The sequence below is a fragment of the Giraffa tippelskirchi genome, chromosome 3, assembly GCF_054371585.1.
Source record: "Giraffa tippelskirchi isolate mGirTip1 chromosome 3, T2T-mGirTip1v1.2.pri, whole genome shotgun sequence".
In the NCBI taxonomy this organism is placed as follows: Eukaryota; Metazoa; Chordata; class Mammalia; order Artiodactyla; family Giraffidae; genus Giraffa; species Giraffa tippelskirchi.
The window spans coordinates 10,897,072-10,924,172 of record NC_137277.1 but is presented as its reverse complement, the minus strand read 5'-3'; the positions used below and the strand labels follow the sequence as shown (position 1 = coordinate 10,924,172).

The 27,101-nt window shown below is 44.7% G+C and overlaps 1 protein-coding gene across 1 annotated transcript in view; it reads right to left on the bottom strand.

The window, feature by feature from the left end:
• Positions 1 to 27,101, bottom strand: part of RNF213 (ring finger protein 213) — a 118,575-nt gene that overhangs the window by 31,461 nt on the left and 60,013 nt on the right. The window contains exons 24-42 of the mRNA XM_081575766.1: positions 25,354 to 25,571; positions 24,380 to 24,520; positions 24,106 to 24,273; positions 22,389 to 23,544; positions 21,528 to 21,721; positions 20,927 to 21,082; positions 16,689 to 20,300; positions 14,464 to 14,600; positions 13,963 to 14,058; positions 12,972 to 13,090; positions 10,824 to 10,943; positions 10,175 to 10,317; positions 9,486 to 9,621; positions 9,078 to 9,216; positions 6,299 to 6,490; positions 5,410 to 5,555; positions 4,045 to 4,199; positions 2,648 to 2,854; positions 2,131 to 2,312 (exon numbers count right to left, since the gene is read on the bottom strand). Coding sequence (XP_081431892.1) covers positions 2,131 to 2,312; positions 2,648 to 2,854; positions 4,045 to 4,199; positions 5,410 to 5,555; positions 6,299 to 6,490; positions 9,078 to 9,216; positions 9,486 to 9,621; positions 10,175 to 10,317; positions 10,824 to 10,943; positions 12,972 to 13,090; positions 13,963 to 14,058; positions 14,464 to 14,600; positions 16,689 to 20,300; positions 20,927 to 21,082; positions 21,528 to 21,721; positions 22,389 to 23,544; positions 24,106 to 24,273; positions 24,380 to 24,520; positions 25,354 to 25,571 — 7,417 coding nt within the window. The remainder of the gene's footprint in view (positions 1 to 2,130; positions 2,313 to 2,647; positions 2,855 to 4,044; positions 4,200 to 5,409; positions 5,556 to 6,298; positions 6,491 to 9,077; positions 9,217 to 9,485; positions 9,622 to 10,174; positions 10,318 to 10,823; positions 10,944 to 12,971; positions 13,091 to 13,962; positions 14,059 to 14,463; positions 14,601 to 16,688; positions 20,301 to 20,926; positions 21,083 to 21,527; positions 21,722 to 22,388; positions 23,545 to 24,105; positions 24,274 to 24,379; positions 24,521 to 25,353; positions 25,572 to 27,101) is intronic.

The following is a 27,101-nucleotide window of genomic DNA, read 5'->3' as shown; positions in this document are numbered from 1 at the left end:
CTCACTCAGCTCTGACAAAAAGCACCTGAGACAGAGGGCAGAGGTGCAGGGAGGTAGTTTCAAGGCACAGGAGTTGAAAGTTAAAAAAAGGAGCAGATCTTAAAGTATTGAAATCAGAGAGAGACTGTTCTCTTATCACTGTGGAATTATGTTAGAAATCAGTATCAAAAGATATTTGAAAATAACCCACATATTTTCAATTGTAATGTGACATTAACCAACAGAGATCTTTGACTTAGCCACTGAAAGCCTCAGTAAAGTTAGAAGACTGAAAAAACACAGAGGGTGATTGCAGAGAAGAAAAGATTTAAACGAGAAATATTAAAGTGAGAAATTAATATCAAAGATACGTAAAAAACCCCATGTATTTGGAAATTAAATGTTCACTTTTAAATGGTAGGTGTATATAAGAAGCCATAACAAGGAAAATAAGAAAATATCTATAACATAATAAAAATGAAAAGAGAATTTCTCAGAATTTGTTATATGCAGCTGAAGCAACTGAATACAATGTGGAATCTTGAATAAGATATGAAAACAAATAATGGACACTAACATAAAATTTTGTGAAATTTGAACAAAATCTGTACTTAAGTTAATAATACTCTATCACATGTTAATTTCCTGCTTTTTTTTTTTTTACAACATGGTATTTCTTTATATTCTAATCTTTAGGCAAGAATATTAGATGCCAAACTACATGGAAGTATATCACCGTTATGGTGAATATAAATTAGAAATCTAGCATTCTATTCATATTAAGTCAAACAAGTGGAATCAAAATGTCATAAATTTTTTTGCTAAGCAAAAATTCATGTCTCTAAAGTACATATTTTAATTATATATACTATTTTTATATATACATATATCTATCTATGTATGTACAAAAGCTTTTTTACTATGCTAGATAAAGGCTTAAGAAAGAACAATAAAGAAGAGACAGAAATTGGAAAACATAAACTAAATGAAGTGGAAGCACTGAATATGAAATAGAAAAAGTGAAACAAACTAGACAAAAGTAAAAAATCATCATATAGTCCAATTATTTTTAAATATGGATAATCATTAGAAACACATCTGGAACTCTGGAGAAAAAAAGCAAAACATGGGCATTTGTATTCTGCAAAAAATTCCAAGATAATTCTGATATGCCTCTGGATTTTAAAAAGTATTACAGGTTTTTATATTAAATGGTAGTTTTACTGATATAGATCTCTATTATTTTCTGTTGACCAATCATAACAATGGTATTAAATGAATAAATAATAGTTATATAATCACAGTAGTAAAAGGTGTTTACAGCTTTCATGTTTCAATACCTTTAGACCATGAAGTTTTCACACCTTGGATATGTTCTAATGTCTCTTAGTTTACAGTCTATGGGAACTTGAATAGAATTTGTATCCTACTGTTGTGTGAAATTATAAAAAACTTAATTATGTTGAATTGGTTCATGGTGCTTTTCAGATCTACTGTATTTTTTTTACTTTTCTGTATATTCATTCTATTAATGTTTGAGAGTTTGATATTGAAACTACAACTAAAAATCTTAATTAATCTACTTAAGAAATAATTGTAATATATGGTGGAACTATATGTAACTTTGTTCTGTATCTTCCAAGTCTCCTGTAAATGTGTTATCATACTTTCATAATTTAAAAAATAAAAAAGAAAGAGAAAAAAAAGGAGCAGGCGAGAAGGTAAGTGAATTAGGTAGAAGCCCTTTGGGTTGTTCTCCCTGATTTCTACCCACTTCCGTCTTTCTCCTCCTCCCCACAGACTCTCAGCTCAGACAACTCAAGTTCTGTGCCTCTGCCCATGTCTGGTGACTCCCACCTCAGCCTTAAAGGCCAGCCCAGGACTTGCCCTTTCTCTGTCACCCTGCTGGGGTCCTCTGCAGCTGCCCCTTCTCCCTCCGGATCATAATAACCTGCTCACTTTCGTATCACCCCCATCACTCTGTGTACCCCGAATGCTCAGTTCTCTCGCCTGTTTTTCTAGGATCACTGAGATGTTTGGCGTTTAAGTAGGGTTCCACAGATGTTAAAGAATGAATGAGGAAAGGCCCACTTCCAGCAATAGGAACATCCGCCCTCTGTCTCTGATGCACCTGGGCCTCCTGGGTCTCACCTGATGTCTCTGATGAGGGTTCTGGTCATCAGCCCACAGTCCTGCATGTACCCTTCTGAGCAGAGGAGCTCTAGTGGCATGGAAAGATTCTTCACAATCTGTAACCAAGCTTGGGGACTGGGCTTCAGGAGGTTTTCCGTCAGCATTTCAGCACAGGCCACTGCTGCCAACACATCCAGACTCTGGGGAGCAGAGAACAGGCCCGTGACTGAGTAGTCTGTCCCCCAACCCCCATGGGGCTGCTCTAAACCTTAAGTTGGAGGTCCTGGGTATTTTTCTTGTGTTCCAGGCTTGGAGCTTCCTCTTTCACTGTCTTGGGATCTAGGAGGCATGAGTTAGATGTATTCTAACTGAGAAGGCACACTGATGTGTGTGCTGGTAAAGATGTCTCCCAGTTGGAGCAAGGGCCATAGGCCTTCCCTTCCCAGGGTGGTGGTGAGAGCACCCCTCCCTCCACACTCCCTTGAGGAGGCCAAGCCGGGCTACAGGCATGAAAGATCCCTAAAAGGGGCCATACCATCTCACGTAAAGCCCAGCTGTGGTTCTGTGTGGCTTTCGTAAGGCTTAGTAGAATTGGGGGGTGGATGGTCAAGATTCTGGAGAAGTTCTGTAGCCGGTTCCTGAAACGGTGGTAGGCGAGGTGCACTGATGGTAAGGAGACCTCTTCCTCTGGCCTTCCTGCATTCAGCTGATTGACGCAGGACCACAGAGCCATCTGCAGAACCTGGGATGAAAAAAAAGCTTTTATTATATTATTTGTAAAGTATTTTTTAAAAAGCTACGTTTTGCTTGTGGAAAATGAGAACCATTCAAAAATGACAAAAAAGAAAATTAAAAACCATGCACACTACTAGTATCCCACATTTACTTTTCGGTGTTATCCCTTCTAGACATTTCTAGATCCATACCTCGTCTCCCAATGGTCCCGAAATTAGTGTCACAATGTATTCCTGATCTTTTTCCACTTTACTTTATAAGCATTGCTCTATCACAAGCACACCTGAAGAACACTGTTTTTAATGGCTGCACAATAACAATCAAATGGCTGTACTTTAACTTGTCCAACGCTTACGTTTTGACAAGTAAATTGTTTCTAATTTTCCATTTTTAGAAATAGAACTGAAAAGAACATTCTTGTGAATAAAATATTTGTCCACATCTCTGATAATGTTCTCAAGATCAAATCACCAGTTCAGATTTTATTCAGAAGTTCTCCATTCACCCTGACGGTTTATAAAACCACCACACTGTTCACACCACCTTTGGCAATGGAGGAACTTCTGGCCATTTTTTAAAAACCAGTTTTGCCACATGGACAAAAATGATGGTAGCTGAAAGTTGTTCATGCTTTGTTGATTTACTAGTGAGGTTGAGAATTTTCCTCTGTTTTCTGGACATCTGTATAATTATTCTGTTAATAGTCAACTTATAACTTTCATTCGTTTTTAAAACTTAGAGGATTTTCTTATTGATTTCTAAGAACACTTTATTAACCCTTAATCATGCTGGTGGTATGTTCTCAAATCTGCCAGTTTCCTTTTTTATGTACTGAAGTTTGAAATCTTCAATATTTCCATTAAAATTTCAGTTAACTCTTATTATTAACTTGCTGTGGTCAGTTAAACATTTACCTAGTTTTCTTCAAGAAAAACTAAACATTTAAAAAGAAAGCATCACAGGAAATTGGAGGTATTCTTCCTGTTACTAAAATCTCCATGTTTTAGGGGTGCTGAGAGGTGGGGTAAGTGTCCAACCTCGAGGGTTCCGAAGCTGTGAGTGGCATTTTCTCACACCACTGTCCTCTTGGGCCACATTCTGTTCCACAAACATTGCAGCGCCGGCAGTGGAGGAAGTTCCATGTTGGTATTTTGTCCACTTACGTCAGCCTTGCCCTCACCCCAAGTCAGTACTTACATTTAACTGTTCCCAAGTGGACACTCTCATGGTCAAGAGAAGGAAATCTTTCAGGTAACAGTGAAGAAGCTCCTGCCGCTGGTCTACTGTGAGCTGAGCAAGAAAACTGCCCAGTGGGGTCTTCTGAAAGAGTTCTAGTAACTTCTCTGCCAGTCCTGCGGGGCAGGGCATGGGGAGTTGGGGTGGGGTGGGGGGAGACAGAGATCCACTGGGGTGAAGATGTTGACCATGACTCCTCTTACCCACCAAATGCCTTTTTATCTTCATTTCTGGACACTTCAGATATTTTCCCAGTGAAATAACAGAAACAAAGTCAGAAGGAATGCTCTATTCTGGTCATAAAAGCCTGCGTGTGTGCTAAGAAGTCACTTCAGTCATGTGTGACCTGTGCGACCCTATGGACTGTAGCCTGCAAGCCTCCTCTGTCCATGGGATTCTCCGGGCAAGAATACTGGAGTAGGTTGCCATGCCCTCCTCCAGGGGATCTTTCCAACCAAGGATCGAATCAATTTCTCTTACGTCTCCTACATTGACAGGTGGGATCTTTACCACTAGCGCCAACTGGGAAGCCCCCATAAAAGCCTAGCTAGCCCTAAAGAAAATACAATCTGGGATAGACCAATATTTCCACAAGTCGTAAAGTGCTTTGGGAACCCAGGACCAAAGTGAACCAGGAACAAGTGGGCTGCCTGCTGGGAGCTGGGTCAAATGCTGCTCAAACCAAAACGACCTGCCTTCTAGCAGACGGGGTGCTGGCCCCCAAGTCATGTGCTATCATAGAAAAGTAGGGTCAGTTTTTAATAGGGTATGAAAAAGAGAAATACGCTCTCCTCAAGAGAGATTGTTTTGAGTTTGTTCAGAAAGAGTGGCAGAAAGCTTGTTTAGAAATCTAAGTTCATCTTTAAGTATTTTGACATGTATTTTCTAAAAGACACCTGGCCTTTATTTAAAGATTGAACTGTAGTTGATGTACCATGTTACTTTCAGTGATCTGATGTCTGTCTACCTCATGAAATGATCACCATAATTAAAAAAAAAAAAAAAAAAAGCTATACACAAACTTTGAAAAGACTACTTCATGTATGAAAGATGACATTCCCAAAAGTGGTGTGTGACCATTGGGGTTTTCCTGGAATGCCTGTGGCCAGATGACCTGGCATATGGCAACAGAGCAAGGGAGGACAGTGACGGCTCAGTCTGGGCAAAGGTACTACTTTGTCACCGGCACTTGCTGAGAGGGGCTCAGCCAGAGACACCCTGGTGTCCCGGTGTCCTAGTTGACTCAGAATGGAGCTGATGACCTATGGCAGGCTATCAGGGTCTCCTCCCGTAGAAAACATCCCCTCCCACCATTGCTGGGCTCACCCGCATCTCCTGTGATATACTGAGTGTGGACCCACAACTCCTCCAGATAGTCCTTGATTCTCCAGCTAAATGGGACACTATTGGACGCCTTCTCTGAGAGGTTCATGTAGTTCTGCACCACGATGTAGGACATCTCTCCTTTAGACCTGCAACAGGCCAAACGAGGACCAAGAATTAAGTGGTTAGTGAGATGGCACTCAAGATGCAAGATGAGATCTACTTCTGATGCCAGTTTCTCTCCATCTTCAAGTACTGGGAGGCTTAGTGGGTGGCAAAGACAGCTCCCTGGTCTACTGAACAGCTCATTTTTATACTATAAAAGAACTGAAGGATGATCTTATATCATCACTGGGTTTTACAGACAAAACAAAAAGCAACCATGGTTGGAAAGCTGCTTAAAGTCTTGGGCAGAACCAGTCTGGTAATGTCTGAATCCACTCTTGCCCTATACCTGTGCAGAGAATCGGAGCCACCTGAAAGCCAAGCAAGGTTTTGGCAGGCCAGCTGAGCTTGAGTTACACAACATCGGGCCTAGGGATAGGCTCTGTGGTTCCTGACATTGGCAGGAGGAACAGGAAAATCAACATAAATGCTCCCCTACAGGCAGCTTCCCCAGTGCAAATGAGGTGGAAGTAGGCCATTTTAACTGCAAAAGGTGCTCTGAGCACAAGGAAATGAAGAAAGTCAAGAACAAAGCAAGAATTTTTCAGAACTGTGTCAACGCTTTGTTACTGTATTGTCATGCCTTTGAGGCTACAAAAAGGGCCAACTTCAATGTGATTCTAAAATCCATACTAATATTTCATCAAACATCTGGGAGAGCCTATTAAGTTTGCTGCTATGTTATGGGTTTATTTCCTTTCCCAAGAAAAGAAAGTCTTCTATTTACCTTGTATCAATCGTCACAAGAGGAATGTTCAGAAGTTTAACATCACTGAAGATAAACATCCAAAGATCTCTAGCCCAGGATGGAGAGTTTGGGCTGACCAGCAGCTCAAGGTTGCCGTCCCTGTCCACGAAGGAGATCACACTCGCCAGGAGGGGAGTCACAGCGCCCTGGACCCGCTTCCAGAGGGTCTGCCTGTGTGTGGGAGAGACAGGTCCGCTCAGGTTAGAAGGACCACAGACCATACTGGGATGCCCACATCCTTTTCACATTTTGTGCCTTCACGGCAGTAACAAAAAATCTGCTCTACTATTCCCACACTACAGCTATATTTTTCATGTTTTTTACATCATTTTTAAGTACTAGAAGAGATTAAATCAAACTAAGATTAGAGGCAGGTCAGGAAGCAACAGTTAGAACTGGACATGGAACAACAGACTGGTTCCAAATAGGTACAGGGGTACGTCAAGGCTGTATATTGTCACCCTGCTTATTTAACTTATATGCAGAGTACATCATGAGAAACGCTGGGCTGGAGGAAGCACAAGCTGGAATCAAGATTGCCAGAAGAAATATCAATAACCTCAGATATGCAGATGACATCACTCTTATGGCAGAAAGTGAAGAACTAAAGAGTCTCTTGAGGAAAGTGAAAGAGGAGAGTGAAAAAGTTGGCTTAAAGCTCAACATTCAGAAAACTAATATCATGGCATCCGGCCCCATCACTTCATGGCAGATAGATGGGGAAACAGTGGCTGACTTGATTTTTCTGGCTCCAAAATCACTGCAGATGGTGATTGCAGCCATGAAATTAAAAGACGCTTACACCTTGGAAGGAAAGTTATGACCAACCTAGACAGCATATTAAAAAGCAGAGACATTACTTTGTCAACAAAGGTCTGTCTAGTCAAGGCTATGGTTTTTCCAGTGGTCATGTATGGTTGTGAGAGCTGGACTACAAAGAAAGCTGAGCACTGAAGAATTGATGCTTTTGAACTGTGGTGTTGGAGAAGACTCTTTAGAGTCCCTTGGACTGCAAGGAGATCCAACTAGTCCATCCTAAAGGAGATCAGTCTTGGGTGTTCATTGGAAGGACTGATGTTGAAGCTGAAACTCCAATACTTTGGCCACCTGATACAAAGAGCTAACTCTTTTGAAAAGACCCTGATGCTGGGAAAGATTGAGGGCAGGAGGAGAAGGGGACAACAGAGGATGAGATGGTTGGATGGCATCGCCAACTCAATGGACATGGGTTTGGGTGGACTCCGGGAGTTGGTGATGGACAGGGAGGCCTGGGATGCTGCGGTTCATGGGGTCGCAGAGTCGGACACGACTGAGCGACTGAACTGAACTGAACTGAAGATTAGAAGCAGAACTTGAAAGGTCCTTAATTTCACCTCTAATAAACTGGAATTAGTTCATTGAAAAGGCCAAGTAGTATTGTTTTATTTTGTTATATACCTGTTTTCCAGAATAAGTCATCTATGACCAAATTCACTTGAAAAGTACGTTATTTGAAGAAAAAAAAAATCAGTTATGAATAGAATATAATAAAGAAACCAAAGTAAATTCACTCCACGTTACATTAAACAAGAAAGCATGTCTTTATCTAGGTCACTTCAGTTGTGTATGACTTTTTGTGACCCTATAGACTGTAGTCCGCCAGGCTCCTCTGTCCATGGGATTCTCCAGGCAAGAATACTGGAGTGGATTGCCATGCCCTCCTCCAGGGGATCTTCCTGACACAGGGATCGAACCTGTATCTCTTAAGTCTCCTGCATTGGCAGGCACGTTCTTTACCACTAGTGCCACCTGGGAAGCCCTGTGAACACCAGCAAATGTAGGAAGTTCAGTAAGTGAAGGGGTGGTGTCAAGAGTACACAGAAAATATAGATTTTTAAGAAGCATTTATCTAAAATCCATACAGAGGAACCAAGAGAAACAAAAATAATTCCAGGTCCAAATCTGATCCTTCAGAAGGTACAACTGGGAAAGAAATGAAAAATAACTAGAGAAAAACATAGAAGCAGAAAAGCCCAACAGTTACAAAACCAGCATCAGTAAGCCCACATGGTCCACTCAAACTAGATGCTCCCACATGTTCTTCCTGCCAACAGTGCAGAGATACATCCCCGCCAAATCCAAGCCTCTGGATGAGTTAAATGTTCTCCTGGAGTCAAAGAAACTGAGGGCCAGATTGGTGAAGTCCCAGGTCTTAGACGACCTTGCAGATGGGGTGGGTGGCATCTTCCACCACCCAATGTGGGATGCAGAGCAATACCCTCTCCCTCAACCACACAGGTTGTCATGGGCTAGTCTTGAGAACAGCACCAAGGTTTGTAGAAAAATGACCATGGACAATAAGTGAATACTTTGGGTCTTATTTTCTTGGTTATCAAATAACTTCATGCAGGAGGTCTAGGAAAACAACTTTCTTCCCTTCCCTACATATCTATCACCTCTTTAATTTACCAACCTAAAACGGCACCCATGTCTATGGTGATGAACATGGTGGTAAAAGTTTACATCTGACAAGAATAGATGTTCTGGTTTTTGTTTGTTTTAGTTTTTGCTATGAAAAAATTTAAAACACACAAAAGTACAGAAAAGAGTCAAGCAAACCCCATACAACTGCTACCCAGACTATCTTGTGCTGTTCGGGGAAAAAAAGTTGATGGCTCTGAATTTCTCAGAGGTTTGGAAGGAAGCGGCCCCTCAGCTTGGAGAGCTGTGCGCCCAGCCCCCAGCCCCCCGCACCCCGAGTTTCCTTTCCTGACGGTACCTGAACGTGCCGGCCTCCTGCAGAGCGTCCTGATTGGAGGCCTCCCTCACCACCCAGTCCTTCACATTGCAGATAGAGTTCTCTTCCTGCTTCCTTAAAAGGATGTAGAGGCGCATCTTAGCGACCAGCAAGAAAGTGGCTGTGGAAAAGCAGAGCAGACATGTATTCAGCACATCCCTGGGCACCAAGTGGTGGGCTCAGCATCCCTGACCTGCCCCAGCAGGAAGGGAAGCCTGTCTCCTTTGGCCAGGCCAAGTCTACAGAAATCCCAGAGGTGTGCATAGATTGTCAGAGAGCCAGCTGCTTCTGGGAGCCATGGAGAGCTGCAGCGGGGGGATGAATCATGGACCAAAGGAGAAGCCCAGGCTGGGGTGTGGACAAGAGGGGCTCCCACACCTCTATACTCACCGTCTTCGTCTAGGAGGCTGAGGAGGATGGACACCCTCCGAACACTGCGCTGACAGTCCTTGTTCTGGTCTCTGAGCATGCCCACAGCACCCTGAATGCAGCTTCTCAGCAGCCTGGTGGTGTCCAGGATCTGCGTCTGTCGACAGACAATCAAGCCTTCCATTTCTGCCACTTACACATCAAGAAAAGCCAGGTGATGCCAGAGATGAGGTCCAGGCACTGCGTGCAGGGGGCACAGTTTTCCTCCTGCCCAAGCTCCCACCACATGCCCTTGTCAAGTTCCCCTTAGAACCACTGTGAGGGAATTCCCTGGCAGTCCAGTGGTAAGGGCTTTGCACTTTCACTGCCGTGGGCCTGGGTTCAATCCCTGGTCAGGGAACTATTAATAAGACCCTGCAAGCCACGTCGTGTGGCCAAAAAAAAAAAATCCACTACAAGACAATCCTATGTGCCTGGGGACCTTGTCAGTGGTCAAGCAACAGAGCAAAACTGACCAAGGGACACCAGGAAAAGCCAAGGTCAGATCTGCTGCTGCTGATCTTACCTGCACTCACAGAGGCAGGGAGAGGAGTGCTGGCTGGGCTGAGCCCTGGCCAGCTGAGTCCACTCCTCAGACCCCTGGGTGTAAGTCTAAGTAAGTGGAGCCCACAGCCTGAGGGCTTAGAGGGCTAGAAAGAGTGAGAACTTACATCATGTTCTGGTCCGAAGTCTGGGCTATCATTTGTCTCAGGACTTTCTGTCTCCATTTTTACCTCTGCCATTTGCTGTGATGTGACCGCCTCAGTTTCCATCACTTCCTCACCATCTTCTTGGGCTCGGTGTCCCACCTCCACTGCAAAGAAGTAAAACAATGGAGCTACTGTTCAGAGGCAAAAGTGGTGGTGGGGAACACTGGCAACATCGTGTGCGTTGTGTGCTGGGGATCTATCCGGGTTTCCCTGGCACCAGCCCCAGGAAGGGGCCCCAAAGGAGAGACAGTCAGTCACACAGATCAGCCTCCATTTGCCCACTGGACGTGGTCCACCAGTGGCAACCCGAGCTTCCATACTGGGCTCAGATGGCTGATCCAGAAACCAGGCTAAACAGAATCTGACATGTTCCACAGGCACCTGCAAAGACCTTGTGGAAATACTGTCTTCTCCTGGCCTTGGAAGCAGCAGACGGTGCCCTGGATTCATCAATACTCAGTTCAGTAAATGTGTTCCGAGCTCTTGCCAAGGGGCAGGTGTTGGACTTGGGGGACAATAGCCTAAGCACCTGTCCTTGCAGCAGAGTGCACACCTCCTGGCTTCCGCTTCCACCATCCTACCTCCCCGAGGACCTTTTCTCCAGACTCACCCTTAGGGGGATCTTCTGGTTTAAACAGCTGGCTGATGGCCACATCCTGCAGTTTAGTTATGTCTGAATCCATGACTGTGGATCTCCGGAGGTCGTCGATGTGCACAGAATGCCACAGCCCTGGGAAAACAAACCCCAGAAACTTCTCTGTGTCCTCTGGTCTCTTCCTGACAGTTGTAAGCAGGGATACACCACTGTCCTGACATTTTAACATACTGTTGAATGAATGATTTGTATCCTAAAGTCTAATCCCTTGAATATATACAGGAAACATACAGATGTCACGCTACAGATGTTAACAACTTTGGCATGAAAATCAGTTTTAAGAACTGAAATGACTAACACAAAAAAGTATTTAAAGAAGGCTCATTATTCTTTTATAAATGTATTATTAAACTTTCTGTATCGTAATCAGTAGAGGGGTGTGAGACACCAGCAAGGTTTGCCTTTCATTAACTACGAAATTATTAAACTAAACTATTATTCACCCATTTCTAGAATACCAATTTTCTCATACAGGAGATTCCTTGGAGATTCTTTGGGATCAGGTCCCAACAAAACAAATATTACAATAAATCAAATCACACAAGTTTTTTGGTTTTGCAGTGTCTATAAAAATTTTGTTTATACTACACTGTATTTGATTAAGTGTGTAATAGCATTATGTCTCAAAACATGATGTACATGCCTTAATTTAAAAATACTTGGGACATTCCTGGTGGTCCAATTGTAAAGAACCCACCTGCCAAAGCAGGAGACACAGGTTCAGTCCCTGGTCTGGGAAGATTACACATGCCTCAGGGCAACTATGCCTGTGCATCACAATGACTGAGCCCATGCACCCTGGACCAGTGCTCTGCAATAAGAGAAGCCACCGCAGTAAGTCTGAGCACCACAACTAGAGAAAGCCCAAGCATAGCAATGAAGACCCAGTGCAGCCAAAAGTAAATAAATAAAAATACTGTACTGCACACACACAAAATAAAACAACCAAAAAATACTATATTGCTAAAAAATGCTAACCATCATCCTAGCTTTCATCTAGTCGTAGCAGTAACACAAAAGGTCACTGATCACAGGTCACCATAGCACATATAATAATGAAAATGCTTGAAGTATTTTGAGAATTATCTCAAATACATGAGATAATTCAGAGACACGATGTGAGCAAAGGCCTTCAGAAAAATGGCACTGAAAGACTTGGCACAAGCCTTCAATTTATAAGAAATGCAGTATCTGTGGAGTGCAATAAAGCAAAGTGCAATTAAACAAGATGTGCCTATGTAGTAAATATTTGGTGAGTCTTCCTCAGGAAAAAAAGAGAGAGATTTAAGATAGCATTTTCTGACCCTAGAAGCAGGCATTAAGTATCCACACCTTCATAACGATGCTAGTGGGAAATATCTCTCTGCATTATCCATATAGTAAACAGGGAGGAACCAGAGATTAATCAAGCATTGATCAACAAATAATGAAATGAAGTTCTGCATGTTGCAGCAGCCAGTCTGAAGATGAAGTGTTTTTGTTTTTTTGCATCAATCAGCTTTAAGAAATCTAATTGCATTTGAAACAAATACAGTTGAGATTATGTGTGTGTGTTCAATCACTCAGTTGTATCTAACTCTTTGCAACTCCACTGTAGCCTGCCAGGCTCCTCTGTCCATGGACAGAAATTTTCTGGAAATTTTCCAGGCAAGGAAATGGAGTGGGTTGCCATTTCTTCCTCTAGGCAATCTTCCCGACCCAGAGATCCAATCTGTATCTCCTGTGTCTCCTGCATTAGCAGGCAGATTTTTTTACCACTGAGCCACCTGGGACCACTGAGATTAACACTAATCTTCTAATATCAGACTTTGTACATCATAGGACCAAACAGTGGCTTGGGGAAACAATCCACCAGCAATGCAGGAGACTGCCTGCAATGCAGCAAACGTAGGTTTGATCCTGGGGTCGGGAAGATACCCTGGAGATGGAAATGGCAACTCACTCCTGGAAAATCTCAGGGACAGAGGAGCCTGGCAGGCTACAATCCGCAGGGTCGCAAGAGTTGGACATCACTTAGTAAGTAAACCACCACCACCACAGGATCAAATTAGAAATAACTTAAATATTATTATACAAACATATTCACAAATATTTTGGTCCTACCTCCATGGAATCCTACATAGGACGTTCCACTTCCCATCCGGGACAATTTTGTGATAAAATAGACTAAGATATAGTTCTTATTTCCTTGTATCTTGTTGATTTCATTTATAGCAGAATACCTATTTTAAAAACAAAAAAAAGCAAAGACAAAACAAAACAAAAAAACTAGGAAAACAAAATGAACATTGCAAAATGGCTAAAGGGTGTCCTCAAAGAGGTCAAGTTTCATCTCACTTTTTTTTTAACTTTAAATAAATTTCACACCTTCATGTTTGTTATCCTCTCTTACAAGAGAACAGGGGCAAGACTTCTCTAAATAGTCTCATTTCTTTCCCCCATTCCTATGTTCCTCTCCTTTGAAACGGCATTTTTTATTGGTCAGGAACTCTCTTTTATAATACTTAATAAGCTTGGTCAGATGCTACTAAGGGTAAGGGTAGTGCTCTTGTCCATTTCAAGAAACAGAGTCCTGTGAACAGACAACCAAAGGACAAAGATAATCATGATATGAAATATGGCTTCCAATGCTTTAGCGGGTCCAAAAATTACTTTAACATCAAGTAATAAGGGGATGCAGTTAATTCTAAAAGCATCAAATTTCCACTACAAACAATTCAAAGCTGTCAAATAAATACAACTGAAAGCATTTAAATACCATTAAGGCCCCTGAACTTGCAGTAAATTCACATCACGTAATTTAAAATGAATAATGACTAAATCATGTCAGCTAAAATATGTTTCAAGGATACTCTCTTATATCCTGCTAATATTCTGTTATTTATACTTCTTGCATTTGGCTATTTTTCTGTTGTTTAGAGCCTTTTCTCTCTTTGTTTCTCTAGTCCATATTTAGGGGAATAAAAATGGAGAATAATTTTTATTTCTGTGTTTATTCTGATACTATACAGTTTTTAAGGAAGAAATTCTTTAGGAGCGCCTGAATAAATTTGGGGTATCCTAGGTAGTTTCCGAGAAAAAGAAAAAAACATACTTTGCTGAGGCGATGAGCTGAGCACTGTGACTTCCATCTTCAAAATCTGTTTGAATAACGAGGATTTTACAACTGGCTGTGTGAGCTAAGCAGTTTCTGAAAGAAAAAGGAAATTATCCAAGTGAGTTTTCCGTCCTAAAAGTTGGTGATAATATTCTCCAAAGTGATAGGAAACATAAGGGGTATATAGGAAAACTATTCAAGTGGGATTTTCCTCTGTAAGGTGACTAGTCATTCCAGTAGAGAGAGAAAAAAGCCCCAATAGATGCCTCTTAATGAGACATAAGGATGCTGGATTCAGAAAGGATGTTTTCACAGAGGATAACAGAGATCAGGACACTTGGAGAAGTAAAATGCATCCTTTTCAGAGTCACATGTTCTCAAGGTTCACTGACCAAAGCTGGTTAGAAAACACCAGTGGTTAATAGTCACACATATGAAATACAAAGTGGTTGACCCTGAGGAGGGAGAGGAGCAGGAGGGGAGGGCAGGGATCTTCACCGAATTTCCTTGAGGAAAGAGTACTCGGTGTCAAACTGTTGCAGTGACAGGATGGTGAGTTTCACATCCCAGTCCTTCACTTCTGATTCTAAAAGTTCACAGTCATGACTGGTTAGCAGCCTGGAGAACGTAGTGATCTGCAAAGGAAGGAAGTTAAAATCATTCAGTGGAATGCAAGAAAGCGTTGTCTCCTAGATTTAGATCCAAGAAACATAAGGAGGCTCAGAAAATATCTTCTCTGGGCTCCTCATTGTGCAGTTGGTACACAGATCCAACTGGGAATCCAAACCCAGAGGAGTTTTCTAACATGAGGTGGTGCTGAGGCAAACAGAACCTACAGGATCGAAAGTATTCGAGAGAAGACTCTTTCTGCCCCTAAGATGCCTTTGAATCTTCCTCCTAGATTCCAACATCTTTCCCTGATTTGAACCCTGCTTGTGATGATACCTTAGTGCTCAGAACAAATACCACTTGCCCTTTGCAATCTTACTTCAAACTTTCCATGGAGCCGGCCATTGAGGTCCATCTTCCCCAGAGCTGTTAATCAAATCTCCCCTGCTACTGGATCACACCACACAGTGCAACCAGCATACTCCTTAAGGGCATGCTGCTAGGTTCTGAATCATTATCTCCAGGCTGACCTTACCACTGAGCTTCCTATTCCTATATCCAATTGATGACAGACTACCTAGATGTTACAGGAACATCAAAGCCCATCCCAAATGGAATTCATCATTGCCTCCACCAGACTTGTTGCTCATAACTAGTTTGTGATTGGCAGGAAAGCTATGACAAACCTAGACAGTGTATTAAAAAGCAAAGACATCACTTTGCCAACAAAGGTCTGTATTGTTAAAGCTATGGTCTTTCCAGTAGTCACGTATGGTTGTGAGAGCTGGACCATAAAGAAGGCAGAGTGCTGAAGAATTGATGTTTTCAAATTGTGGTGCTGGAGAAGACTCTGAGAGTCCCTTGGACAGCAAGGAGATCAAATCAGTCAATTTTAAAGGAAATCAACCCTGAATACTCATTGGAAGGACTGATGCTGAAGCTGAAGCAGCAATATGTTGGCCACCTGATGTGAACAGCTGATTCACTGGAAAATATGCTGGCAAAGACTGAAGGCAGGAGAAGGGGACAGCAGAGGATGAGATGGTTGGATGGCATCCCCGATGCAACGGACACAAAGTTGGGCAAACTCCAGGAGATGGTGAGAGACAGGGAAGCCTGGCATGCTTTAGTCCATGGGGTCACAAAGTCAGACACAACTTGCTGACTGAACAACAACAAAGATGTGATTAACCAAACTTCTGGTCAACCAAGGAAGAAACCGTGGTGTCATCCTTAGCCTCCTCCATCTCCCAGAGCCCCTATAAAGAATCAATCTTTATCTCTGTCAATATGAATCCTTACTATGTCTCAATTCCACCCATCCATCCTTTGACTGAACTGGTACTGCAGCCCCACTACTGGTATATCTTATCTGTGAGTCTTTTATCAGACTTTTTTCCCCTTCATCTCTCAGGTAATGGGACACATTTCCACACACATTTCTCCATCACTCCCCTTACACAGGAAAGCAAAGTTCCATGGCGCCACTGAAAAGACCCTCCATGAAGTCTCTCTGGCTATATCCCACTCCCATCTCTCAGAACTTAGGGCCTTGAGATTTAGGCTTCATCAGTAATGAACTCCTGGTTTCCTGCAAAGACTGAGTTTTTTAAATCTTGACATTCTTGCTCAAGTAGGACCCTCTGCTTACAATACCTTCCAAACAATACTTGACAATCAGCTTGATGGTCACCTCTTAAAAGACGAGTTTGTGACCTCATCCTGATCTGTGGATAACATTATCATAGGATATCAACAGTACCCATTCATGAGTGTCTTTCAACCTTACACTGTATGCTGTTCGGACAAGTCCTGTGCCAACGCATCTTTATATCCAGAGTCCTTAGTGCAGTACTCGAATGTGGTATTTCCCTTGTTGAACTGAGCACTGTGCACAGCACAGCACAAAAATGGGCACTCAAAACTTGGCAACACTAAACATGTAAAAATATGTAGGTCTCCTTGCACTTACCCCGGACAGGAACCAAAAGTCTCAACACGTTCATTTATGGTTCCTATACACTGACTTGCAAAGAATCTTGAATTCTTGATGCTAGGAAGTCAAGGACCCAGAAGTGAAAGAGGAAAAGGGTAAAATACAGAAAGATAATTACCTCTGTGAAGATGGCATGGCGTTCTGAATCCATCGTGCCAAGGTGAGCCTGGAGGTAGTCTGCAAAGGAGTTATGCTGCTGCCCGTAATAGTATTCTTCCGACAGGGACTGTGCAGTGAACTGGCCTAGTGAGGAAGCATTCAGCCGAACCACAGCATCAGGGGTGGCACAATCCAGCAGCACTGACTTGGCCTGCTCAGTGACTTTCTGGTAAAGTTCATCAGTCAAGACCTCATGCCCTAGCTGCTCTATGACCTGGAGCACCACAGAGGCACATGTGTCTGAGTGGTACCCAATGAAGACATCAGAAGGGCTGTATTTGGGTCTGGGTCTGGTTAGAAACTGCTCTACTTTCACATCTATAAACTTCTCCACCCAGACCTTGAGCTCTTCCACGATATTCTTCTGCCATTTCTCCAAAACGGTGTTGATGTCCAGATAGTGCTTCTCCAGCCGGTTAATGAGGGGGATGGGAAAATGTTTGTAGACGACATCTTTCTCCTCAATGACTATCAAGCGGAAGTCTGGGTGAACCCGACATTTGACCCGATGGGTCCCCAGACCAAGGTCCACGTACTTCTGACCGCCAAGGTAGACATAGTATTGATTGAGTGCATCGTAGAGGCTCTCATAGAGGTTCTGCAGGTTGAGCAGCACCACCATCTTGCCGGTTTCCATGCAGATCTTTACTCGGTTGATATTTCGGCAGATCTGGGTGTACTCTTGATCTTTGGGAAAACTGGATCCAAAAATAATCTCTGGTTGGTCTGTAATGAAGAATGCCTGCTGTAGGATCTGCAGGGCCACATAATTTCTGGTCAGCACAAGCAGGTAGCGGGACTCGGAGTCATCCAGCTCTCTGCCATGCATCTTCTGAAGATGGCCGTATATGTTCTGGTGGATCAGCTGCATGGTGCTGACTTCCTCTGCATACTTTGCCTCAGGTAAATTGGCTGAAAAGATGTCCAGGGCACGAATGTTGTCTTTGCCACTGAAGTTCCGAAGGACAGCTTGTGCGATGTCTTGAGGGGAAGGCTCTTTATTGGAAGCTTTTGCTGCAGCAAAGACCATTTTGATGAGGCTGTAGTAGTCACGAAGCCCAAAGAATTCCTTGTCCTGCCTCTTACACACTGTTTCATAGGCTTTGGCAAAGGATGTGAAGTATCCTCGGATTCTTTCTTGGACGAGAGGCTCTGAAGCGCAAATTCCCCTGGCACTCTCAATGAGCTCTCTTTCGTTGGGGCTCCCACGTGACACAAATATACCCCGGTTCATCTTGGCGGGGTCCAGGGCCCAGTTGGAAATGCCTATGAAGCCCACTTTTTTGTGGGGGGCAGGATCATCTTCAATGCATCCATCTTCCAGCAATGGGTGCAGCGCCTTCAGGGGCATTTTGGGTGAGTCTTCTGCTAGTCCAACCTCATCTAACACCACCACGGAGACATACTGCTCAAGGTCCTTCCCCTGCTGGAAACGGGCACACTGCTTGAAGGTGCCTATGATGCCCTGTGGGGTAGAATGTGGACTACACTGGAATGACACCAGATGGACCTGCTTCAGGTGCCGGAAGAGGTCCGAGTGTGCAGCCTGGCCTTGCATGGCATCTGCCACGATGGTCTTGGCGAGAGATTTGGAGCTGCCGGGCTTGCCTACCAGGAAGAGAGGGATCTTGAGCTCAATGCAGATAACCATCATGAAGACATTCTCCTTCAAAGCCAAGTTCCTGGCGATCGTTTTCCTCAGACATACACCATTCAGAAAAAGATCCTGGGTTCGCGTTATCTCATCCAGGATAACCCTGCTGTCATTATACGGTGCTGGAAAGAACCTGCAAATAGCTTTCCGATAAGATTCCTTCTTCTCTAAAGAGGCATGGTAACATACCCCGACGGCCAGAACCAGGGACCAGAGGACAGGATCTCTCTCAAAGTCATTTTGGATGACATCAGTCTCAGAGAGAAAGGAATCCAACTTAGACAAGAGCATCTCACTGTGGTCATAAAACCATTTGAAAACTTTCACACAGCGTTCTACATCCCTGAGGCTGACAAAGCTGCACTCATTTTGTGTTTTCCTCATGAAACCCTGAGAGGCAGAAAGTACTTCCGTGATTACATGAGTCTCGCTCTGCACCATCACGATGGACTTCACCAGTCTCTGGACAATCTGATGGATGTAGAGTTTTTCTGCAGAGTCATTCAACTGTCCAAAGTCCCACACCAGGGGGATCAGGCTTGGCGGCAGAGCATGGACACGGTACACCAGCTGCCTCAGGGGGATGGAGCCAAGCCTCTCAGCTGTCTCCTCTGCACTAACCCTGTACCCCAATCCGGCTGACTCCAGACGGCAGATCATCTCCTGGGTGTGCTTCCGGTAAGGGTTGCAGGCTGCAATGATATGCAAGCCAGAATTCTTAGCCAGGCGCTGGCCACCCACTGTGTGGTCGCACAGGACCTCTTTGATGCAGCTTATGGCCTCCGTGGTATTGGCTTCATCGAAGAACAAGATGGTGTCCAACTGATATTGGGCCTTATTGATGTGGGCCAGCTCTTCAGCCTCCCTGACCTTGGAGTAGATCATGTCAGCAGTTGTTCCTCCATGGACCTTGACCAACTTCATGGTTTCAGCATCAGCACCCCCACGCCGCAGGTCACTAAGGAATTTAATGAGTCTGGTTTTCCCACAGCCAGTTTCTCCCATGATGATGACGGGGATGCCGCACCGGAAACGCATCTCAATGGCAAGGATCTTAAGCATATTATCCGTTGTAAGCTCGTATGTTTCATCAGGGTCAGTGGCCCACTGGATACCCAATGCCAGGCACAGTTTTTCAAGTTTCTCATGTCTGGGCAGCTGGTCAAAGTCAACGTTGAAGGGCACCCTCTGAAGCACTAGTCCCTGGTACAGTTGCACTGTCATAACATCCTTCTTGATTACTTTCCCACTCAAGCGGTCTATGGCATCAACACCACCGTTCTGGTTGGATTGGAAATGGAAACCTATGAACGTCATGGATGTGTGGTCACTGTTGAAAAAAACGTATGGGTGGGGCTCTGACTCCCACCTCTTCCGGAGAGAGAAAGGGGCAAGGTCTTCTTCTTTGACACCATCCATAGTGACCGTGTACTTCCCCGGACTTTGGTCAGATGTGTGAAGTGTAGGTGTGGCGAAATCTCGGGCCATGAAGATCATGAAGGTGACCACAAAGTTCTTGAAGCCCATCAATGTGTCTCCAACAAAGGCGGGATTACAGAAGAGAGAGCCCTCACAATCTCGGAGCTGGTAGTTCAGGAACCGAGCAAAGTTCCGAAGCTCTGACCAGGATGGGTTTATCACCCCGCAGTAAATCAGGAGGTGTTGGATGCATTCACCAGGGCTGCCCTCAACAGAACCTTTTTGGTACTGGAATGTGTCTAGGTTTTCTTTCTGATGGAACCGTCTTAAATATTGGTAAGGTCTCTGGAATATTTCACTACGGAATGCTCTCTGATCCATTCCTGGTTCTTTGTAGCTCTGCTGAGGATCCAGCTCCATGTTGATCACTTCTTTGGGAGGTCTGCAGGTCACTTTGGGGAAGATGTCTAGAAAACTGAACTGGGGGACAAGTGCATTCTGGAAAGGAGAGACACAAATGAAATGAGTTATGGCTGAATTCCCCAAAAAGTGCTTTTGTGTTTTAACCCTCAACATGGTCTAGACTGCATGGACCTTTATGAAAAATCACTTTTCATGAAAGGATTTCTGTAGATACCTCTTTGCAGGAGGTGTTACCTTCTGCACATTCAGGCATGGTGTGAGCTGCACTGTAAGTAACAAAGCCCTTTTCTACTCAGCCTCTTGGAACTAATTCTGTCCATCAAGCACATACATGCGTGTTTGTGTGTGTGTATGAGCATAAAACTCCCTTCAGTTAAGAAATTAATATAATGGAAGTCTCTTTCCCATGTTGGCTGTCATTAAGAAAGACAGTGCTTCTCCTAGCAAATGAATTTTCTGCATTCCAATCACCACTGGCATTTAACCCAGACACACAGCACTCATCCCAAAGAGAACAAATCTAAGGTACTATTAATTAATAAAAGAATCTTTGTATTCCATGCATTATTTAAAAAATAAGTTTAAAGATTCTTCTTTACTAACACTGCACTCAGCTACTCTGCTAAGGCAAAAGTGGGGAATCATAAACATGTACAAAAGCCCCTGCCCCCACAACAGCATGCGAGTGCCCTGATACACACCAGTTTTGAAGGCCTCCGTGGCAATGTTGAATTCCCTTCTAGGATTTCAATGATATATAAGTGGCATGGGTTCCGAAGCCACATCTTCCCATTTACATCCATTAAGTATTGGAGAACGAGGAGTTTGAAAAGAAACACCCAAATACCAGTCTGCACCTAAGGATAGAATCACGTGGGTCTGTAAATACTTACACAAAAGACAGCAGTCCTCTCAACCTTAAGAACCTTCTTATTCTGCTCTATTTTACAATGATACTGAGTATCAATACATGTAGAAAGAAGAAATTCTTTATACTGGGGATAGGGTAGGGCAGGATGTGGAAGCTGTGTCTTTCCCTACCCAGCCACTCAGCTAGAACCTGGGGGCAACTTACTGAAGTGAAAGTGAAAATGTTAGTCGCTCAGTTGTGTCTGACTCTTTGCGACCCCATGTTCTATAGCCTGTCAGGCTTCTCTGTCCATGGAATTCTCCAGATAAGAATACTAGAGTGGGTAGCCATTCCTTTCTCCAGGGGATCTTCCCGACCAGGGATTAAACCCAGGTCTCCTGCATTGCAGGCAGTTTCTTTACCATCTGAACTATCAGGGAAGCTCGACTTACTGAAGAAGTCACGTCAAAGTGGAATATTATGGGTATCCTCTGATACTGGGCATCCAGGAAAGGCAGAAGGGACCCCAGGACTTCATTCTCATCCACCTGAGGGTCAATCAATCGAATAACTTTTCGAGGCACTTTTGCTTTATTAAACTGCTTTTTCAGCTGGCCATGCAACCTCTTCACAAAGAGAGATCTTCCTGTTGACGTGAACATATGAAAATTAGATGCCAGGGCTGCAGATCAAGAGTGAGAATGTCCAGAAAATCACTTCTCTTTGTACAAAATTCAAAACTGATGCAACCTAACATCAGCTTAAAGAATACATACTTGAGCCCTCAAATTCCCTTGCTGTTCTCCACCCAACAGCCCTGCTGCTTCCTGGGACTAAGGATGGAAGTCTGAGAATGAGGTCAGGACAGCAGAGCTCGCTTCATGGGGGAGGGGAGCGAGTGTCACTGGACAGAAGGGAGTACCATTAAAGGGATGCAGTCAACAGAATGGAAATCATGGCGGCGACTGAAGGTGGAGGCATCTGTTTCTTCTCAAGACAGAGGAAATACACCTTGTCCTGCTCAGGACCCACATCAACCCCAAAGTAGTCAATGGACTTAAAAAAGAGAGAAAGAGAAAAAACAGCAGAGAAGCCAGTTTAAAGGAGGAAGATGGCTCAGCCAAGCTGGGACAAGGTGAGAAAAGTGTCCCGCTCCAGTACGGGGCCTGATTTATAACTTCAGGTGAGTCAATCCTCCAGGGACTCAGTTCCCCACCTGCAGAAGGGCTTATCTGAGCTCACCTCGCTCCCCACTGGACAAGGAAGGGCCATCAGATGGTCTCTGGGACCAGGGACTCAGCAGCCATTATTACCTACACCCGCTCTCTCCGAGGCTACAATCCCAACACACATGTTGTCCTGGAACACGGCAGCGGCTGACGGGGTCTCTTCCGGGACTCGGAAGTGGTGAGCCAGGTAGGCCTGGATGTCCTTGAGGGGCGCCTGGGGGGTGACGAGGACCTTGTGCTGGCTGAAGGCCGAGGGGAGGTAGCAGTGCTCCCGCTCACAGTCACAGATCATCACGAGACGGTAGTGCTTCTGGTGGGGCTGTGTGCACAGCCTCCGGAAGAGCTCCTCTGCCTGGCAGGCCACCTCGTAGCTCAGCTGGTCCACGTACAGCAGGCTATAGACCCCAAGTCCCTGGGAGCCTGGGGTCAGGCAGCGACGCAGGAGCAATGCCACCTCCTCAAATGTGGTTTGTGGGGTGCAGAGCAGCACTTCATCGTAGGTGGGCAGGGGCTGGTGTGGGGTCTGCATGTAGATGGCCAGGGCGGCTGGCAGCACCTCAGAGTGCCCACAGACGACGAGGTTGGGCTGGCCCTCCTGTAGGCCGTGGGGGAGCTCCCGCTGCACAGGGGGTCCAGCCATCCTCGCCAGGTGAGCCAGACAGCAGCCAAGGGCCTCCAGGTCCAGGCAGTGAGGCAGGAAGGCACTCATGCACGTCATCGAGCATTCCATGATAACACTCAGCTTGTCCACCAGTCTGGACTCAGAGAAGAGCAACAGTGACAATTCTTCAACCACTGTACTCTCCTGGTGGGTGTTGGCCCTTCCATTGGGCCCCCTGCAGGCCTCTGAGACATCCGTTGAGGTGCAGTTGCCTTTGATGAAGGAGAGCATGGTGAGGGCAGCGTCACTAGGCGTCTGCCTCCCGAGCTCCAACCCCAGGTAAACCAGCTGCTCAGCAGTGTAGTAGTTGAGGTAAAAGTGCTCAGCTCGCTTCTCTGCCACGAATCTCTCCCAGTGGCCCAGGAAGTCCTCCATCTGCCGGCAGAGGGCTTCCAGCAGCTGGACAACTGGCCCGCCCTCCACCAGGGGGCTCACTAGCCCCAGACAGAAGTCCAGCTGGATGGAGGCATCCTTTAGGGGGGTGCAGTACACCTCGGCTGACCAGGCCCTGAACAGCATGTTTCCAGCAGAGTAAAGGTTTATGAAAGACTGGACAAGCCTCTGCACATTGCAGAACACCTGCAGAGAGAGGACATGTAGTCTAGAATAACACAAACAGATTTATAATTTCAGGGGCTGGGGTTCATGGCGCTCCATGGTTCACCGTGGGATCTCAAGCATGAGATTGATCATGGAAGGTCTTCCTTTCTTATCTCCATAGTCTCTTTCTTAGGAAGCAATATGTTGTGAAGATAAAGGATATCATTTATAAAGTACAAGTTAACTTTACAGATTAAAAACTCATAATCAAAAGGAGAGACTGTTACATAAACCAATATGCCTTTATCATTGCGGTTATTGTGGATTTTGATGAACGATGTCCAACTACATCTTTAAGTATTTTGGGATGCTTGCTGATATACAGAGTAAGTGGACATCTCTTTGGGTCATGAATTCAGAATACATGCACTCTGTAAGACCCACTGGCTCTACTCTCCACAGTTTTAAGAGCAGAATGATTCCTATGAATTAAAGACAAACTCAATCTCTTCTGACTTCCCAGGCACCTCAGCAGTGAGAGTGCTTAGCCCAAACAGATGGGATTAGGACACTTGCTCCAACATAGATACAAATCCTTACCTCGGAAAATACCTCTACAACTTCAGCATTGCTGTGCTCTTTCTTGCCAGACATCAGCATCAATTTGTTCAAAAGCTCTTTCAGCTCTTCTAAAGAGTAGTCTCGCTTCTCCTCGTGGCCTCCTTGGCCCTCGGGAAGGATTAAACGAAGAACTGTGTCTGGGGAAATCTGTGGAACAGGGCACAGTCAGAGGTCGCTTTTTGGAAACGGAAACCCCCCGACGACAGCAGCCCGTAAGAGCCTCCTGCAGCTGTGCCTGCAATGTGAGGTTTACCTTTTGGCCATCCGTGGGAGCCTTGATCACATAGATGCCTCTGCTGTTGATCGCTGTCGCCAGGGACAGGGACGAGAGCTCCACAGACCCATGACTCTCCTTCACTGTCTTCAGCCACTCGAGGTTCCGGGCAGAGTCACGCTGTCAGGACAGAAGGAGAGAAAACAGGCCAAAGCTTAGGCGTGATCTTCTTCCTGCCACTCTCTCCACCTCTACCTTCCAGGGGCAAACTCCTCCTCCCCTTCTCTGACCCAGTGCACCGTCACCCACAGGGGAGGCCTCCCTCATCTGCTGCCCACCACTGCCACGGGCTTTGGCTCTCCCTCCTGGGTCATGCACTGTTGCTGCAATGGACTGTTCCTCTGTTCCCACCCAGTGCCCTGGATACGTGGATGGGGAGCGACAAGCATGAACTCAGCTCTCAGCCGGGCCCCTAACCGGGGATAATGCTGGCTGAAACAGGCATGTGAGCTGTGTGCTCCTGCCGTTCCTCTTCCCCTCCTTCACCCCTAGTGGGGCTTCAGCCACCCTGTTAGGCAAGTTATGAACTATAGGCTTGCTTGAACCCTGGTGCAGCTGATTTATGTACACGGAAATGTTTACTCTTCTGATTAAAAATGAATCTGTACCAATTGTGGAAAGTATGGAAAAATACCAAAATGTATAGCATATTAACTAACTATTACCTCCATTCAGAGAAAACCACTGGTAACATTTTAGCACATTTCCTTTCAATCTTTTTTCCCATATATTTCCACCAGAGAGATCACTCTTATTTACATGCAGTTTTATATCCAGTTTTCTAACAATAGGACAGAGAAAGCACTTCCATATGGGAAAAAAAACTGTTTTTAAACATCCTTTTAAAAGGCTGCATTAAAAATCTGCCATGTGAGTGTGCGGTCGTGCCGCTAGTGTTTCTAAGTGACACTTTATTAAACTTAACCTGCTCTGGAGCCAGAAATAAGACTCACCAGTTTTGCAGGCAGGTTGTGGTCATTATCCAGAGCCTTCCACAGCTCTTTCAGGTGTTGCATGAACTCATCAAAACCCGCACTTGTGTCCAGCTCATAGAGCAGGGGCGCATAGCCCTGCACAGCATCGTGGAAGCAAGCTACCCGGTCCACATCGATGTCATTCTCCCCAGCAGAGATGGAGGCCAGGTCTACGAACACCTTCAGCTCGGTGATGCCTGGGACAGGAGGGGTAGATGGATGCAGAGCTACCCTGTGACGACAGGAGCCCCAAATCTGGAACAGTGCTCCTTATTTATGCTATACCTGGATAGTGGATTTTTAGGGTTTTCCCTCTCTTTGCTTCAATAAGAACCTGGGGCACTTTTTCTTTTGCCATTTATGTTGTTGTTTAGTGGCTAAGTCGTATCCAACTCTTTTGCAATCCCATGGACTAGCCTGCCAGGCTCCTCTGTCCATGGGATTTCCTAGGCAAGAATACTGGAATGTGTCGCCATTTCCTTCTCCAGGGGCTTTTCCCGACCCAGGGATCGAACCCAACTCTCCTGCTTGGCAGGCAGATTCTTTACCACTGAGCCATCAAGTAAGCCAAGTCATTTATGTTGATACTACTGAACAAGACCTGACCTTACTGAACAACACCAATGTCAGGGCATTGCATGGGGTTTTTTTGTGTCTTATTTCATGTAATCCATGCAATATTGCCATTTCATTATTAAAAGTAAGATTAGCTGGTAAATAACATGTTGACAGTCATCTACAATCAACGGCTGCTTACTAATCGAACAAAGCAGTGAAGCTGGGATGAGATGAACATGCAGCCCATTCCCTGTCCCTGGATAGCAGGGCCACCCACCTTCCTTCTTTCCTGCCTCCTTCTTCCCTCCATGCATTAATTCTGCCAAAATCACCCAAGCCACAGAGCTAAAAAGACTGCCAAACCTGTGTGCAATGATAAGTAGATGCGATTACATCTAGAAGACAAGGTTGCCTTGGCTTTTAGTAAAAAAAAAACACCTACCAAAGGAAAAAGCTAAAGGAACATAATTTTTAAAAAATGATTGCCTGCTGTTCACAGCACGCATCCAAAGTGAGAGGAAAAAAAAGTAGCCAAGGAAATGGCTTTTACACCAGCAAATGAGTGATACTATATTGATATAAATTCTACCTACAAACCTAGGCACACCTTGCACATTTACCTAATGAATACAGATGAAAACTTGCTAAGAGACTAGATTTTAATTATTCCAATCACTAAAATAAAAGGAGAATTATGGGAGGTGATGGAGGGCTAATTATAGTTACAATGGCAATCATATTATAAGATATAAATGTATTAAAGCAATGTGTCATGTACCCTAAGTTTACGCAATGCTATAAGGAAAATAATGAAGTGAAAGTCGCTCAATCGTGTCCAACTCTTTGTGACCCCATGGACTATACAGTCCATGGAATTCTCCAGGCCAGCATACTGGAGTGGGTAGTCTGTTCCTTTTCCAGGGGATCTTCCCAACCCAGGGATCAAACCCTGGTCTCCCACATTGCAGGTGGATTTTTTACCACCTGAGCCACAAGGGAAGCCCAAGAATACTGGAGTGGGTGGCCTATCCCTTCTCCAGCAGATATTCCCAACCCAGGAATTGAACCGGGGTCTCCTGCAATTGCAGGCAATTATTTACCAACTGAGCTATGAGGGAAGCCCCTATATATAAAATACATTTCAATTTAAAAAGTTTGAATGTAAAAAA